General features: G+C 40.6%; 1 protein-coding gene across 1 annotated transcript; it reads right to left on the bottom strand.

Moving 5' to 3' along the window:
* Window positions 1-202: 202 nt before the first annotated feature.
* CDO1 (cysteine dioxygenase type 1) lies at window positions 203-12,614 on the bottom strand. The gene is made up of 5 exons (XM_081233401.1): window positions 12,035-12,614; window positions 8,674-8,751; window positions 6,943-7,097; window positions 1,795-1,964; window positions 203-932 (listed from the first exon to the last, which is right to left on the bottom strand). The coding sequence occupies exons 1-5, from the start codon at window positions 12,202-12,204 to the stop codon at window positions 903-905; spliced, it is 603 nt and encodes a 200-aa protein (XP_081089527.1). The 5' UTR covers window positions 12,205-12,614; the 3' UTR covers window positions 203-902.
* Window positions 12,615-18,084: the final 5,470 nt, after the last annotated feature.

Consider the following 18,084-nt stretch of genomic DNA (forward strand, 5'->3'; position numbering starts at 1 on the left):
CTTCCCGGACCGGGGCACGATCCCGTGTCCCCTGCATTGGCAGGCGGACTCTCAACCACTGCACCACCAGGGAAGCCCTGGTCTTCTTATATTCTTACATCATAAAAGCATCTTTTGCAGTGCTTTTGGTAGTCTGCATAAACCTAAGAAGCCATAAATTATATGAAATTCTTGTCATGTTAAAGAGAAAGACAACTTCAAATTATGTTCAAATCCACTTTTATTAAAATTATTTGGCAATTCTGGCAGTACAAAGTCTTTGACCACTGGACACATTAGACATGAGTTTATAATTCTGGTTTGTTGTGGGTTTGGTTACATATATTTTTCTAAATCTTCTGCCCCTCATTTCATTACCAAATGGCAAAGCGCCTTAAGTTTCTCTATCTACAATACCCTATTATTTATAGAGCAGGAATTTGTAAAATAAGATTGAAAAAATAAACTGCACAGATTCAAAAACTTCTCTTCAAATATTAAGAACATACAAAGTATAATGAAGACATCTACATTTAGTCCTCCAAGTAGCAAGGTGGGTGATTTGATGTCTTATTTTTATTTATAGCTAATTATAGTTCAGAGACCAGTGTTTCCAAAAACTATAAAAACCTTCATTGACATTCCCAGTATAGTTCCAATGGGTTTAGAGGGTAAAATGAGTGGAGCACTTGATTTGGCCTTTAAGATCACAAGCCTTTTTATCTTTAGTGGGATTTTTTCTTCTACAGTAGCTCAGGGCACTATTTGCTTACTTAATGCCTTATAATTAGCATCTGCCTTATAGTAGATCTAAGTATTGGCCTTGTAAAGTATATTACTGGACCAAATGGAAGGAGGGCTTCCTGTCCAAGGCAAAACTTTCACTGGACCTTAAAGTAAAACCTCAGAGGGTCTGGTGTTCCTTAGTTGTTCTCCAGTGATCCTGAATTTGTCTGTAAGAAAGAAAAAAGCAAGCTGTGTAAGAATCTCTACATGAGACATTTCTTGTTCTAAGTAGTCCTGCTTTTCTGGCAGTATATGAAAGTCCACTGCATGGCAATGGAGCCCTGTTGTTTCGTTCCTGTGATAAGAGTTATCTCTTGGGGCTCGGAATGCAGGAAATAAACAGAGCAATCACTTGAGAAAATTCTGCCCTAGCTTCCTTCAAAGGCTGTACTTTCATAAGACTGATAAGGATGTTCAGACTTTGTTTTCATGCATTGTGTATTTCTGGGCATTCCCATGACTAACTAAAGACCATTCCCCTAAATGGCCAATTTATTTCAGTGATAGAAGATTGCCACATCATATTATTGTTGGTTGCCATCACTACTCAAAGACAAAGCAACTTGGCCAGCAAAACAGGCAAGTTTCTTTATTTATTATTATCAGAATAGGGTCTCAACTGTGCAAAGGTTAACTGTAATTTATTTGTATTATCTCAGCAAACTGGAACTATGAACATTAAGTCACAGTAGTAGCAGTTTTATCAATATAGTTCTCACTCTTATTTCCCTAATAAATGAAGAGAAAATATTTTCTTTAGGAATAAGCATACAGTTTGAAATTTTGAATAAGCAATTCTTTGCATCTAATTTAAGTATTATTTTATAAATTGAAAATACAGTCTCCAAAGTTAAAGAAAATAATAGAATATAATGGGCCTTTTCTCCAAGTTAAGACCTATCTCAAGAATACTTAAAATACTTAAAACTTAAGATATTTAAATAATACCTAGAACAAAAAAGCAATGCATCAGTGTAATGCTGCCAACCCACAAAGCATTTAAACACAGGAGAGAGAAATTATACTTACAAATGGAGTCCTGATTCCAAATTTGCTATGGAATGTCATGGTGACTTTGTTTTTATGTCCTGTTCTTTGATCAAAGGCATGGCACGTATCAAAAGGCGGACTGTACAAGTGAAGGCTCACGGCAGGTTCTGTATGGCTAATATTCTCTACTCGATGTAAGCCAATGGAATCTAAACAATATTGAAGAGGGAAGGGTAGATGAAGGAGCTTAGATGTTAGCTGTAGGTAAAAATCTGGTCAATTGCCCAAGATCTTAAATCAACTGATACATATGAATTATTAAAAGTTAGTTAGAATTGAACTTCCAGTTAAAAATAGTAAATGACACGCATTCTGCTTTCTCCTAAAAACTTCCCTACAACTGCAGCAAAAGAATAAAAAAGACATCAACATACAAAGATAAAGGGAAAAGAAGAAACTTTTTAATTAAAGTTAAAAAAAAAATCTTTAAACATTTGAAAGGTTAGAAGTAGTTGGATGGCTTTGCAGAGGAGAGAAAGCTAAATCCTCAGCTACCCTTGGAGATGGCCAAGAAATAACCTGATTTATGTCCTGAAACTAATAAACAGCTCAGGAACTGGCACCACATGTACTTCCTGAAATGAAGGTAAACATGGGCTATAAATACAAGAACTGGTTGAAGCCTATTTAAGTTTCGTCACAAAGCTTTTTCACCACCTCACCTTCCTTCCATCCCTGGTAGAAATCGAAGATCTATTCTCTAGAAAGAGTACAACAGATAAACTCAGGATTGGTGGATACCCGGTGAAAAACAGGTGACTTAAGTGAAAATTTACACATTGAGTGGTAAGATCTCCACTTTCTTCATCACATGGCTGCCAGAATGCTGCCAGACAGGAATTTCTTCTCCAGGCAGGAGACGGGAAGCAGCTTCTCTGAGAATCTGATCAGCTCAAGAAAAAAGTCCTGAGGATATCACCACTGATTTTTCCTCAAGGAAAAGATTTACCAGATGTTCCTAGAGTGAAGTCCAGTTGGCAAACACCATCCATGTTTGAAAGCTACCAATTAACTTTTTTGTCTCTGGTTTTTAAATATTAGCACATAGTCAAGGCCATCACACCTGTGAGCAGAGCCTCTAGTATAAAAGAGGCCAGAGCAACCTGAAAAAAAGGCAACATGAAATAGACACTACTCAAGAGAAGCCTTAAAAAAACAAAACCAAAAACTTATCATTAATATCTTCACAGAGCTAAGAGGAAGGGAATTCCCTAGGAGGCCAGTGGTTAGGATTTGGCGCTTTCACTGCTATGGCATGGGTTCAATCCCTGGTCAGGGAACTAAGATCCCTGCAAGCCACGTGGCGTGGCCAAAAAAAAGAAAAAATAAAAAGACATGAGGAAAATACTATATAAAAAGGACTAGAGAATAAAAAGAGCTTTTAGAAATATAAAGATGATACCAGAAATAAAAATCCGAATAGAAGGGTTGGAAGAAAAAGCTGACAAAGACTCAAAGAACAAAGGGCCAAAGATTGAACATAGGAAAGATTAAAAAAAAAAACCCCAAAACCAAAAAACTAGAGGACTAGTTCAGGAGGTTTAATATCTGATCAACAGTAGTTTCAGAAACAGAACAACAAAAAAATCAAAGAAACAACTTGAGAATATTTTCTTGAATTGAAGGACATGAATTTCTAGATTGTAAGAACCTACAGAGCTCCCACCACAATGAGTGTCATGAAACAAACTGCATCACTGTGATACTGGGGACAGAGAAAAGACACCCAAAGAGAAGTCCCCAAAAGTTTCTAGAGAGAAAAAATAGGATTCATACATAGTAAGATTCAAAAATCAGAATGGTACCAGGCTTTGAACAAGAAGAATGGAAACTAAAAGACAAAAGATTACCTTCATAGTTCTGAGAGAAAATGACTGCGAGGTCATGATTTCATATTCAGCTAAATTATCTATCAAGTTGCAAGGGTTGTATATAGAGATTTTTAGATATAAGAGGTCTCAGAAATTTACCTTCCATGAACCCGTTCTCATAGGGCCGTTGGAGGATATGTTCCACCAAAACAAGGCCATGAACCCAAGACAAAGCAGACGAGACCAGGAAACAAGGGGATAAGCACCAGGAGACAGTATAGGGAAAGCCTGGATGATGTGAGGGGACCACAGGATGAGCCCTGGCCAACCAATCCACACTGAAGGAAGTCAAAAGGCGTGGGGGAGATGCCTTCAAGAGATTAAAATAAACAAAATACTTGATTTTTATAACTATGTTGATAAGAAATTTATATATAGTAAGGAGAGAGTTGGAAGATTAATCAAGGAAGGAATTCAGTGTATTAGTGTAGTTAGTATAGGCACCTAATTTGGCCTTATGCTTTACGATCTAGCTCCATGAGCTTGCATGACAAAGAAGAGCAAAGCCCGGAAGCAGACGACTTTGGTTCTACTCCCAGCTAGACTGACTACCATTGAACAACTCAGAACTTCTTGGATCTTCTGTCTTCCTCATTTAAAGAAATGGGGCGTAATTCTCAGATCTGCAAACTCTTTGATTCTATAGGCTACTGCTTTTATAATACACCGGCTTGCTTTTGAACAAAAGTTAAACATTCTGAAGAACTGACTGCCCTTTATACAAATAACATTTTTTCTCCAATTGCACCTCCAATAGACCACCCAATGCAAGCAAAGATCCCACAAAAACAAGTCACCCATCCTTTAGAAATCCCCAAAGCTCATGTCTGATCCCTAAATGTTAGTAATCCCAGCATTATTATGTCTTTGCCTCCTTTTCCTTTATGCAAATGATGTACTCTCTGTCACAGTAATATCGGACTTTTCTTGGTGATACTTAGGGATGCCAGCTTGCTTCAGGCAATGTTCACCTTCTGCCTATTACAATAAGTAACTTGATCTCCTTGCCCCACTCTCCCTTTCTTCCACCCTATGACGCATACTGCTACTGGATTAATCAAGATATTCCCGAACAAAATTCTGCTGACTAAAGAAAGTTTTTACTTTAAGCTAGTCTTGGAGGCTAAGGCCCTGATCTTACTTTACTCTCCTACTACTCCTATCCAAGCCCATTCATCTTCCCCTCCGGCTAGACCGTTCCTGCATAGTCTTCATTCTTTGCAACGCTTGAATGAAAAACGTTCTTTGAACATGGGTTGTGCCTTCACCCATGTTCTTTCTTGTACTTGAAACATCTTTCCCCCCTAATCACTATCCACATCTAGCTCTCCTCCTGCATCTGTAAAAAATCAAAGGTTAAAAGTTGGTGGCTTTTGAGTAATGCATCTACAGAAATATTTAGCTTGTCCTATCCAGTATTTTACTGATTGGCAAAATTTCCCATAACAATCAGAATTTCCCACCTCTATGGAAAAAGAAGTCAGGACAATCTCACTGGAGCTGGGTGACCACGTTGTCCCTTTAGACAGGGCAGCTTGCACACCAGTTCCCACAGCCTAGTTCCGGCCCGCATCACTCACTCACTTTACCTGCTTGGCTCCTATAGACTTTTGCATTGAAGACCCTTGAAAAAAAATCTTAGATGTTCTCCAAGATCTAATGTAGCTTTATAATGACTCTATGACTCTAGCTGAAAGTAATTATTCTGAAAGGCTTTTGGCTTTATTGTGAGCAGTACCAGCAATCTTGTTCATAGAAATCTGGTGTGCTTGCTATATACAGCAACCCTCAAATAAAGAGTTTCCTACCACCTGAGAAACTAACTCCTTTGTTATGTGAATGGGGGAAAAACTTCCTGTACAATCTGACTTCTGTAACTGACTTGCATTCTTAAACTAACTGAACAAATTTAGGCTAAGTATCAAGGCCAATACTGAACGTTAAGATCTAAGAAGAAAGAACCTGCTTTGCCAGAAAAACCTCTGTAATATTTTATTTTATATAAGTGGGATAGCATCCCAACTAAGACTATGGGCTTTGGCATCAAATTCTTTGGGTTCAAATCCTGAGTGACCCTGGACAGGTTATTTAATCTTCCTATGTATTGGCAATTTCATCTGTAAGTGGGAATAATATAAAAAGTTATCTCAGGACTTCCTTGGTGGTACAGTGGTTAAGAATCCGCCTGCCAATGCAGGGGACACGGATTCGATCCCTGGAAGGGGAAGATCCCACATGCCACAGAGCAACTAAGCCCACGCGCCACCAACTACTGAACCCATGTGCCTAGAGCCCGTGCTCCACAACAAGAGAAGCCACCACAATGAGAAGCCCACTCGCCGCAACTAGACAACGCTCGCGCATAGCAACGAAGACCCAATGCAGCCAAAAATAAATAAATTAATTATAAACAAAAGTTAGCTCATGGAAGCTTTAAGGAGCTTTTTGGAAAGTTACTAAGTCCTTTAGGAACACAGATATTAATCACTGCCTCTGCTGAAGAGCATTTGGCTCTCCCATATCACATTTAGAAGAAAGAATGAATTCTTTGTAAGAGATCTAGAAATCATTGCTAAGTAATGTGCTTCAGGGGCTTCCCTGGTGGCGCAGTGGTTGAGAGTCCACCTGCCGATGCAGGGGACAAGGGTTCGTACCCCGGTCCGGGAGGATCCCACATGCCACGGAGCGGCTGGGCCCATGAGCCATGGCCGCTGAGCCTGCGCGTCCGGAGCCTGTGCTCCGCAACGGGAGAGGCCACAACAGTGAGAGGCCCACGTACCACAAAAAACAAAACAAAACAAAACAATGTGCTTCAAAAAGTTTCTCTTGAGAATACTCTTTTTAAAGTAAGCTGTGCGCACTTTAGTAAAACAGGGAGGAGCTACTAGCATTCTTAATCACTTCTGGAACATTTCTTTACATTTTCTAATGAAAGACTAACACTACCAAGTTGGCCTCACGCCTTTATTAAAAGACTCTACTTATGTAAATTCATGTTCGATTCTAACTGTCCTAAGACTTGGTAGGTTAATGACTCTTCAGTGGACACTAACTTGCATGCATATGTTTTTAATAAGTGATCCTAATCCACATGCAAATCTTTAAAAAGACAAAACCCACTGCTTTTAGATCACTTCCTAAGCAGATGAAATCATGGCTCCACGATCCAAATTCTATTGCACACTTGTAAGCAAGCAATATTTCAAGTGGGAGTTCAAGGTTTTTCCCACTTGTTGTTAGAAAAATTGGATGTTACCGTTGATGTAGGCACACTGGTTTTCCCTCAAGATTCTTTCAGACTTCTTGATCATCTCATTGGATTTTTTGTCAGGCCAGGCAAATAATGTCTCCTTTAGATTTCCCTGCAGCATCTTCAGAAAGCAGTGGGAGTCAGTGTGATCGTGGATACTGCTATATATACACAAAATGACAACTAGACTCAGTAGATGGTCCAGAACCCACACGTGTAACAATCTGTCCAGAGCTTACAGCTGCAACTGTCAATAGGACGTCTCCCAGGCCAATATCCATTTCAGCTGGAGTTTTAAATGTCATCAATTTATAATTCAACATTGTTCAGGGCAAAGTAATAAAATACTATGTCTTCCATATCAATGCATATAAGGGGTACAGTTTTGATCCATACCCCTACTGAAGAACAATTCATCTTTCTAAACCTTGTTGTAATACTACTTTGATAACAGAAACACAAAACCAGTAACCATTTATCTTCTCCAAAATATAGCTTTTAATTAAGCTGGGCTAGAACTTGACTTAAAAACTACATTAGAGAAATTTTAGAGCAGATAAAGATCCTTTATCTGTAACTGCATCACACTGAGAAGATCACATAACAGTGTTTTTTCCCCAGGCTTTTCATTTTTTCTCCTTCCTCTGGGGGACAAAAGGTATGCACATGTGTGTTACCAGCTGAAAATTATACTATAAAGCATATGAAATGTTAATATTTTATACATTTAGAGTATCCTATCTGTGATTACCTCCCAATATTGATGGGAGAAAAAAAGCAAATTGGATCTGGGGAAATAATTTATTCCTATAATCTTAAATAGCATTTAAGTTTATTAAGTAGTATTAGCTATAGGGTTGATTAAAAAATATGAACCTGTATATGCTATAGCATGTATTTCATATGTTGAATTCTGTTACCCCATATATGTACCATGAGAACTTGTTTCCTAATTCACAGAGCCTTGTTCTACTCCTGACATATAATGTGCTTTCAAAAAATATTGAGAGAATGAAAACAACTTCATTCTATATGAGTAAATAAATGCACTCTATAGACCTAACTTTCCAAAATCTTGTAAATTCTTGTTTACTTTTTCCCACCAAAAATGGGTCTGGATTATTGGCTTTTTTTTTTTTTTTTTAACCATTCTCAAGAGACTGAGAAGGATCTGTTTAAAGAGGTAACAATACTTGACTGGTAGTAAGACTTGCAAATGTATAAACTAAGGAAAAATTAAGGGACCAAGTTTCAATAATTGGTATTAGTCTAAGTTGTCTTATCTTCTGTATACAGAAAATAAACAATTAGCTTGAAGTACAAAGAAAGTTTCTGAATTTGTGAATTGCTTTCCTAGCTCCAAATCTGCATGCTTTGGTCTTTGGTCCGACAATTGTTTACACACTTCAAAGCACCACAAAGGTCAAGTTTTAGCACAACTTCATAGAAAGTTTAACTCCACAGAACACAGAGAGATTAAATTAAGCTGGTTACTTACCTCCACCTCATTTGATTTACTACTCATTTTGGGGGAAGGTCTGTCATAATACATGGTATATGCTAAACCCCTCATGCTAATTCCCATGAGAATTTTTGCTGGGATTAGGGGACATTGTGAACAAATAATTACAACATGCGATTTGTTAGTGCTCACAAGGCATGTGGCCAGCCTGGCACTGTACTTTTCATATGCTGGAATAAATACTGAATAAATATCTGAATGAATAGCTGTATTACCTGCCATGTCCTTCGCCCCAACATAGAATCATGAGATTAAATTTTCCATTTCCTTGATCCACAAGATTTCGGGTATATCTGAAAAGAACGTTTTCAGAAGTTTGAATTTGGTCGATGAGACAAACACAGGGAAAAGTAAGTGTGTCATACAGTATCATTCATTTACAAATGCTAATATTTTTACCTTGAAGCAACTTTAAATGTGGTTGTCTAATTAGAAATCGAGCACAAATGAAAGCAAATATTTTTTCACAGCTCATTTAGACATTTTTGTATTTTGAATCACTGTGTTTATAGCTGCTCAGTTCTAATTAATGGCACGAAAAAGGTAAGAGAAAAAAATTAAATTCCTTGAGTCTCCATGTGACAGCCTCAAACTGATAAAAAGAATAAAAATTTCTCACAGAAAGCATTCTCAAAGTGCACTATTGCTCTAGGCAAGAATGTTGCTATTGTCTTTTTTCCCCCTCCCTGTAGCTAAACCAGAATTTGAGAAACAAGGTTTCATTAAATAGCTGTTCTAGAATTCTCCTTAGTTTTACTAGAGTCCAGACACAAGTGACATCCACATTCAAAAGCATCATGTTGAAACATCCTCCACAAATAGAGTGGACATTGACCTAAGTACCAGAACAAAAGCAATTACACTTGGGAAGTAAAATAACACTCTAAACCTTTTACAATGAGGAGAAATTAGTAATTAGCCCCCAGAAATCCCAAACCAAAACAACCACATCCACACCAACCCCCTACCCCCTCCAAAAAATCAACTTTAAAGTTTCTATTGGTCCCACAGGTACTCTTGACACCATCTAATTAACAAAGTTCGATAATTATGACATTCATTTAGACTAATTTTTTAAAAACTTTTTATTGGAACATAGTTGCTTTACAATGCTGTGTTAGTTTCTACTGTACAGCAAAGTGGATCAGCTATACATATACATATATCCCCTCTTTTTGGATTTCCTTCCCATTAGGTCACCACAGAGCATTGAGTAGAGTTCCCTGTGCTATACAGTAGGTTCTCATTAGTTATCTATTTTATACATAGTTTCAGTAGTGTATGTATGTCAATCCCAATCTCCCAGTTCATCCCCCCAGCCCCCTGGCCCTTTCCCCCTTGGTATCCAGACGTTTGATCTCTACGATAGACTCATTTTTAAGGAAAGGAATCTTTATCCTTTTTGTTTGTTCACATGGTCATCTGTTCACTTATGTCCCACATGCCCCTTCCTCCCCTAGGCTGGAGGCCAGGTGCTGGCAGAGTAGGACCACTGAGAGAGTTGATTAGTAAGTGCTTTCTAGATATCAGTCATCCTTACTTTGGAGCCCTTTTAATGACCTAGCAGGCAGCTGTGCACACAGCCTTTAATTCACAGTAAATGGTTCCTGTACCAGGGATCCTACTTTTCCCTCCTCCAGCCCTAGGGTCTTGCTTGTCTGGGGCTTCTTCCAGACAATTTACTGCTTGGCCCCCAGTGGAACATATTTTGTCTTGATTCTTCTGCACTGGCCTTCCCAAGGTCAGAGATCAGATTCCTTCACAGTACTAGGACACTTATTACATGCGCAAAATACTACCACATTGATTTCTGCTCTCCCATCTCCCTCCCTCCCTACTCCAACTGCCCGCCTAGGAGTGCACCCATTATTTTACTGAGCTGTGCTTCAGAAACCTGTGGAATAGGTCAATCCAAATGTTTCAAGAGCTTGTCAATCAAGATAAATTCAAGGCCCCTGGAAATGTCCTTGTTCTATAGATTAAAAGCCCATACAGCATACCCTGGTTAATTAATTTCACTTGGTCAGTAATAAATCTAGGCAGAAGAAAACTATTATGGCCACCTTGTGTCTACAGGGGGTTTAGCAGTGGTTTAGAGTGTGGGCTCTAGAACAATAATGCTAATTTGAATCCTGGAGCCACTAAGGGACATTAGTATGACCTTGTGCAGGCAATCCAACCTTTTCATTGCCTACTATTTCTCACCTGTAAAACAGGGATAAGAATGGCACCTATCTCAGAGAGCTGTTGTGAGGTAATCAGTTAATACATGTGTCAAGTGATTGGAAGAGTATTAGAGCCCATAACAAGCCCTCAATTACTTGGAGCTAATGGCAAAATTACTCTGGTAGCTTTATTGGCAGCCACAGAATGACAGGAACCAAAGGAATTTCCTAGAACCACTTGCAAGTGGAAAATAGGATCCTAAGTAGACTTCACTTTCTATTTCAGTTCCTAAAGTACAACTGAAACAGCCCTTGGCGACAAAACTTTACCAAACACACTGTATATGCTGACATAAAGTGGCTAAGTGAAACGGCTTCAAAGGAAAGCTTCATCTTTTCTTATTCTTCTGTTTCAACTATGCTCCTTTCCCTGACCTCATCACGACCAACCATTAAGACTGAAGCGCTGGTTACCCTTCGGAAAAGAAACCCTCACTCTTCAGGGTGATTAAATTTTACTTCTCTCCCCAGAGGATTGGTAGGCTGTTTCATTTTTTACTTAATCTCCAAGCCAAGGCATCTCACTCAAGCACCTCTGAGGAGCAGGGGTCTCCAATTTACATTCCAGACCTTCAGATCTAAGGATAAGGAAAAGCATATTGCTTGGGGGCTGAAAGAAAAGCACTCATTTATTTTGAGAACCTGACAGTGGGTTTAAATAAACCCCCAGCCCGGGGAGTCCAACTGGTTTGGGAGAGGGGGCATCTTAAACTGAAAAATAGCAGCTGACAACCCCAAGTCGTTATTTTGTATTAACAAAAATGCTTGTTGGCAGACGCCTGCTTGCAAGCGACCAAGGGAGAAGTGATGGAGAATTGGTGTCGTTTAACTGCGTCCTCCACCGTCCACCCTTTTCTCCGGACCGCTGTTGGAGTGCTCTCCTGAGAACACCCCGGTTAGTCCAGACAGCTAGAGTCTGAGGGCGTCCAGACACCGGGGTTTCCCCGCATCTCCTCCGTGTCCTAGGCTAGCGACGGCTCCATGGGGGGGGGGTGGCGGGTGGCAGAAGGAGTGGCCGTTCGGAAGCCGAGGAGTTGATCAACAAGAAAAGAACAGAAAACTTGCACCGCTCGGTGGCCTCCCCTCTGGGAGCCTGCCGCAGTCTCCTGCCAGTGGGACACGCCTTCGGCCCAAAGCGCCGAACGCCCGCCCCCGTGTTCGCGGGCGAGGAGGCGCGGCGCTGGGGTGCGGGAAACGGCCGGGAGCACTGAGAGGGTGGGCGCTGCGGGCGCCGGGCGGCCCGCGCTCTCCGGGAGTCAAGACCCGCTCCCCACGCGCCCGCGCCGGCGCCCGCTCGGACTCAAGAGTCGGCGCCGGAGAGTCTCGGCGATCAGGGCGAAAGCACGCTCACCTGTACTGGTCGAACTTGGCGTACACTGCCCACTCGGCGGGGCTGCTCTCGTAGGCTTCCAAGACGGCCTGCACCTCCTCTACATTGACCTCCTCGCCGGCGAAGAGCTGGTGCAGGATGCGGATCAGATCGGCCAGGGTGCGTGGCTTTAGCACCTCGGTCCGCTCCATCCCTTGCGGACTGGCGGCGCGCGTCTCGCTGCTGGGCTGCGACGGAGGAGCTGAGCGAGCCGAGGAGCCGGAGGCGAGAGTTCCTAGCTGCTAGCCAGACAGTTACACACAGACACGAAGCCCCAAAATACACGAGTGCCACAGCGTAAAAGAAACCCCCGCCAAGATACCCACCGTGGCGGATCAGAGTACGGGCTGCGCACACAAATCTGGACCAAACCTGCTAGGTTCGGCCTCCCCGGGTCCTTTTTAAGCTCTCGGAGTCACCGGGAATGTACCAACGTTCCTCGGAGGGTGGGGAGAAGCGGGGAGCGACCTGAGAAGGGTGGCGGAGGCGGCGAGAGCGTGCGGGCAACGCCCACGCACACGGCCCCGGCTCCCTCGGCACCCCGGCCCTAGCGGAACCCTTCTCTCCCGGGTCCCGGGGCTCGCGGTGGGCTGAGCGCAATCTCTCCCCCACCGTAGCAGGCCGTCTTTCGGCCGCCCATCCCAACCCCTCTTCCCCCCTCCCCCGCTCCCTGAGGCTCCTGTGTGCAGCCTTGGTTTGCGACGCTAGGACGTCGACAGAAGGGGTCTGGAGAAGGGGCGCAGGACGCTGAGGAAGGACACGGACGCTTCCTTCCAAATGGAGCCGAGGGATTGATTTTGAACAGTTTACAAAGGTTGAGTATGGAGTCCACTCCCAAGGTGGAGAGCTTCTGTTCTGTCGATTGAAACCATCGATAATATGCCCCAAGGCTAGGTGAAAATAAGTCAAAGTCTTCTTTTAAAAAAATTTAAATGTGCTGTGCTTAAACTACAGTTTGACAAGGGAGGCTGGGGTCTAGAGCAACACTGGTGAAACAATAGAAGGCCGGGTATCCCTCTTTTTAAAAAAAAATCAAACATTTCCTTTAAAATATTGATAATATATCCAGGGCAAAGACCTGATGTTTCAAGTAATGGGTCAAAGAAATGATGATTTTTTTTGATTCCTAATACAGTAATTTAAAGGGTTCTAATCAGATTATTTAAATCCTTCAATTCTAGGCTTGTGCTTGAAGTAGCCTACCGGTAATACACACAAGGAAATGCATTTCTATGTTGTGCATAGCACGTAGCAGCTTTGAGATTAACACAAATTAAGTATGAATGAAAATAAGGAAAAAGTGAAGGACAGAAGAAATGCCAGTAGAGATTCCTTCTTTCTTACTATAGATGGATTCAGGGTTATTAAAGGTCTAGACTTCTGGAAGATTGGTCTGTTTCTCCCAGACTTTGCTCCAAGGTATTTGTATGTATATACATATGTATGTATATGTGTATATACTGTATATATTTAAGTTTACTAGTGCCACCTGCAGTCTTAAACACCCCTGATTAAACCGATTACACTATAAGTATTCTAACAATGTTGTCAGGAAGTAAACATAACACCTCAATCATCATTGTTCCAAAAGGGCTACAGGTAGAAAGCACTCCAGAGGCCTACCTTTTGTGATGTAGAGGTGGTTAAAGAATTATGGGACAGAGTAACTCGTACCCTTTTCATCATTTACTCATAATTTCTTTATTCTCGTCAGTGTTTTCTATTGAGTCTCTTAATTACTTCATTTAAGCTATTTTAATCCACAAATATTGGGAATGAACAACAAAAATCGAACACAAGCTTAACTATTTAAAACTCCTTTCAAACATGCTTTTCATTTCCTGGAGGTTCTATTTCCACAGTGAGGCTACCCGAGCTCAAGAACCTCATCCACCACTGCCTACTCTTTCCCGCTTCATTCTCAAGCTCTTTCAACCAATAGCTAACTTTTTAAAACCTCCAGAATATCTTTTATGTTTTTCCACCTTTCTATTCTTATTGCTATTCCACTCAAGCCTCTATTCTAATTTTGGGTGGATTACTATGCTGGCCCTTCCCAGTACAGATCCTTTATTCACACCCACTAATTATACTTAAGTTCAGACTGCTTATGATTCCTGGTCAGAAACTTTCAGTAACTCTTATTTCCTACATACTAGGTTTGTCAACCTGGCATTTAAAATTCTCCATGTTTTGGCTCTATATTTCCTTTTTCATCTTTTACCTTTACTTTTCTTCTTTACCAAATGTCTTCCAGCCAGATTATATTAGTCACTATTTCTTATGGTTACCAAATCCATTCTTCTGCTTTAAGCTTTTCCTTCTGCCTAGACACTAGAAAGACATTTCAATATGTCCAGATCCTACCTTAAGGTCTTAGCTCAAATGCTCTCCTCTCAAATAAGTTATATCTCCTCTTGAACAACTAAGGCAATAATCAGTATCTTTCTTATGGCACTTAGCACTTTGCAGCAGGTATTGTAGTTACTTATGTGGATTATCTTGACCGTGAGACGTTTGGGACAGGCTCCTTTTACATTTTATTTTTGTATTCCTTTCTCTACACCTAGTACACAGTGCCTTGCATATGCATGAATGGTGACTTCAGCAAAAAACATACTGGTAATTGGCTAGAGTAATTCAACTGCTAGTTTTAAGGATCCTTAGGGCTGTGCGTTCAAATCCAGCAGACTAGACTTGTTTCTTTCAAGGTTTTTTTTTTTTTTTTTTCCCCTTTCTGGTTACTCTGTAAAGAAAACCCATATTCTTCCCCACAGACTTGCACATTGTAACTTAACTACTGTCCCTCCCCCCTCCCCACAAAGTGACTGACATTACAGGCTCTATTGACATAAGTAGAATACCTAGATTCAGAGGTGGTAGTTCTACCGCACTCTGCATTGCCCAGGTCAATGATCATCACATTTTAAGCCAGACGTTGACATATGATAGATATCCAGAGAAAGGAGTTAGAATTATTAGAGGTTCAGTAATACTGGTCTATCCATCTGACACATTTTCACAAGCATGTACTATATGCCTGGCACTGCTTACAAAACTTAAGTCTCTGCCCTCAGAGGGCATATGTTCTAATGGGGCTGGGGGTAGCTACCCCAACAAATATGGTATATATGGAGAAATGGACACATAGTACCATACACAATACACGACGGAGAAAAATAAAGCAGGAGAAAGAAGGTAGAAGGTGGTGAGGAGGTGTCATGTGATAGTTGAACAGGGACTGAAGGATGTTAGTGAGAAATATAATTGTCTGGGGGAAGTTTCCAGGTGGAGGAAATGGTAAGCACAAAAGCCCTGGAATGGGAGCAAGTCTAGTGTTTGAATAATAACACCGATGAACACAGAGGTGGGTGGTAAGCTGTAGAAATGGGGACTGCAGATCACATAGGACAATGAAAGTCTTCAACTTTTACTCTGATATGGGAAGCCACTTGGGGATTTTGGCCAGAGAGCAGATAAAGGGAAGCCAATTAGCTGGCTATTACAGTTCAAGTGAAAGATAATGGTGGCTTGGCTACAGTGGGAGAATAGATGAAAAATGGTTGGATTCTGAACATGCTTTAGTAAAGATGTCAGGATTTGCTGATAGACTGGAAGTGGGTTAGAGTGGGATTAATAATTAGTTGAGCAATTGGAAGGAATGGATTTGTCATGATTAAGATGGTAGAAGACTTGGGAGAACTGAGGTGGGAAAGGGGGAAAAGATATGCCTCATAGATCTAGATATATAATAGAACCTCCTAATAGTTTTAGCAGGAAGGCAGAGGGAAGAGGGTTCCATAAAGAATAAATCCACCTCAAAATGGATAGGGCTTTCCTTATGGCTATCACTAAGTAACCAATAAGTTTCAGGTATATCTGCTCCATATGAGAACATAGAAGGAACTATGATTTATAAGGATTCCTCTAACTCAAGATTCTAATCACACTCATATACATACATGTTTTATCTTTCCTTCATCCATATCATATAAGGAAACACAGGAAATTCCCTGGTGGTTCAGTGGCTAGGATTCCGCGCTCTCGCTGCCGAGAGCTTGGGTTCAATTACTGGTCAGGGAACTAAGATCCCACAAGCTGCGCAGCGCGGCCAAAAAAAAAAAAAAGGTAAATCTAATATTTGGTATCAAATTTTATCTTTTTACTTTCTATTATTTCAAAAAATCAACTTAAACTTTCAAGAATTATTTAAATTCGTACCTGACAATCTACCTTCCAATTAGAATTAAAGTTCCAGGAGAACAGGAATCTTATGTCTTATTCCAATGCTGAGGACATAGTAGGCACTCTATGTGAATACACAAATGGAAATTTATAGTTTCAAGGCTTTTGAAAGAGATTGCCAAAATGTCCCCTAAAATTGTAGTACCAATTCACATTCCATTCACCAAGAATATGACAGGACTTATTTCCCCACAATGTTGCCAATACTGATAATTGTTTTAACTACTGATACTATGAGAGGTGATACTCAGCATTTTGTAGTTTTTACCTGTACTTTTTTTTTTTTTTTTTTGCAGTACGCAGGCCTCTCACTGTTGTGGCCTCTCCCGTTGTGGAGCACAGGCTCCAGACGCGCAGGCTCAGCGGCCATGGCTCATGGGCCCAGCCGCTCTGCGGCATGTGGGATCTTCCCGGACCGGGACATGAACCCGTGTCCCCTGCATCAGCAGGCGGACTCTCAACCACTGCGCCACCAGGGAAGCCCTACCTGTACTTTTTATAACTAATGATGTTCAGCACTTTTCATGCTTTATTAGCCATCTATATTTTTATTTTTTGGAATTACATTTTAATGAATTGTGCCCATTTTTCAGACGGTCTTTTTTCTTATCAACTGAAATGAGGTCTTCAATTATTGGACATCAAAACCCTGTCATATGTTGCAAACATTTTCATCTTCTGCCATACAAAAATTAAAAACATGCACATTTCCTTTACTGCTGCTTTAAATCATTCTGCAAACCACATCATAAACTCAATATATAATGAATTACTGATTATATGTGCATAAGGAAATGTACTAAGTATTATGTGTGTGGGTACCAAATAAAAAACCCCCAAACATCCTATTTTCAGGGATATTACAATGATGAAAGGGTGTTGGACATGCTTATAAGGGAGTAAGCGCAGTAACTGCTGTAATAGTGGTAGTTTGCTGTGTTCTTATGAGGGAGAGAGTATCTCCTCCTTGAGAGATTCAGATAAGCTTTAAGGAAGTTAAAAAATGAATTAGGCAGAGAGGTAGGATTTGAAGGGGTGGAGGTGTAGGAAACAAAAACAAACAAACAAACAATGCATGTTCAGGAAATAGCGAATAATCCAGTGTGGGTTGGACAATTTTGAAGGAAAATAGTATTTGTAAAAGTAAACCTGCTGAACTGTTTTCTGAATACTTTCCTTCCATTATGTGGTCTGTAGCTGAATTCCCTTAGTGTCAGAAGCTTACTAAGTATATTACAATCCTTGGAAAATGAAGCAGAAGCTGCATAAAAGGTGATTTTCATTATCATACCTCTGAACACTGTACTTTCCCGCTTTGGGTTACACACAACTAAACTGGTTGACTAATGCTATATAATTTAAAGCATGGTCTGCACTTCTCTTTGAGTTTTCTAATCTTATCAGAGTAGATGATATTAAAGGTCCCTTCAGGGTTCAAACTTCTACAGAAATCAGATTCCAGGAAGTATTCAATCTTATTTTGATTCCAGATAAACATTCTTAGCTTACCTTACACCCTAAATATGGGGAACTCACTGTGAAGGCCTCGGCATAGGCAGCTTCAAAGATGCAAAGCACACTATTCTAACATTATATACACTGTATGTAGAATGGGTCATCTTTGCACAGTAAGATAAAGCGTGGCATTACTGATGTTGATTTTCTCATTCATAAATATGGAAAAGTTAAAATATAACCTGAGGGTTTAGTTCCCCACCCCCCCAAGCTCATTTAAACCAGACATCTGCAAAAATATTTTGTGAATTGTGTTCTAGGTTCTAATAACC

The sequence above is a fragment of the Mesoplodon bidens genome, assembly GCF_964165515.1.
Source record: "Mesoplodon bidens genome assembly, chromosome: 4".
In the NCBI taxonomy this organism is placed as follows: Eukaryota; Metazoa; Chordata; class Mammalia; order Artiodactyla; family Ziphiidae; genus Mesoplodon; species Mesoplodon bidens.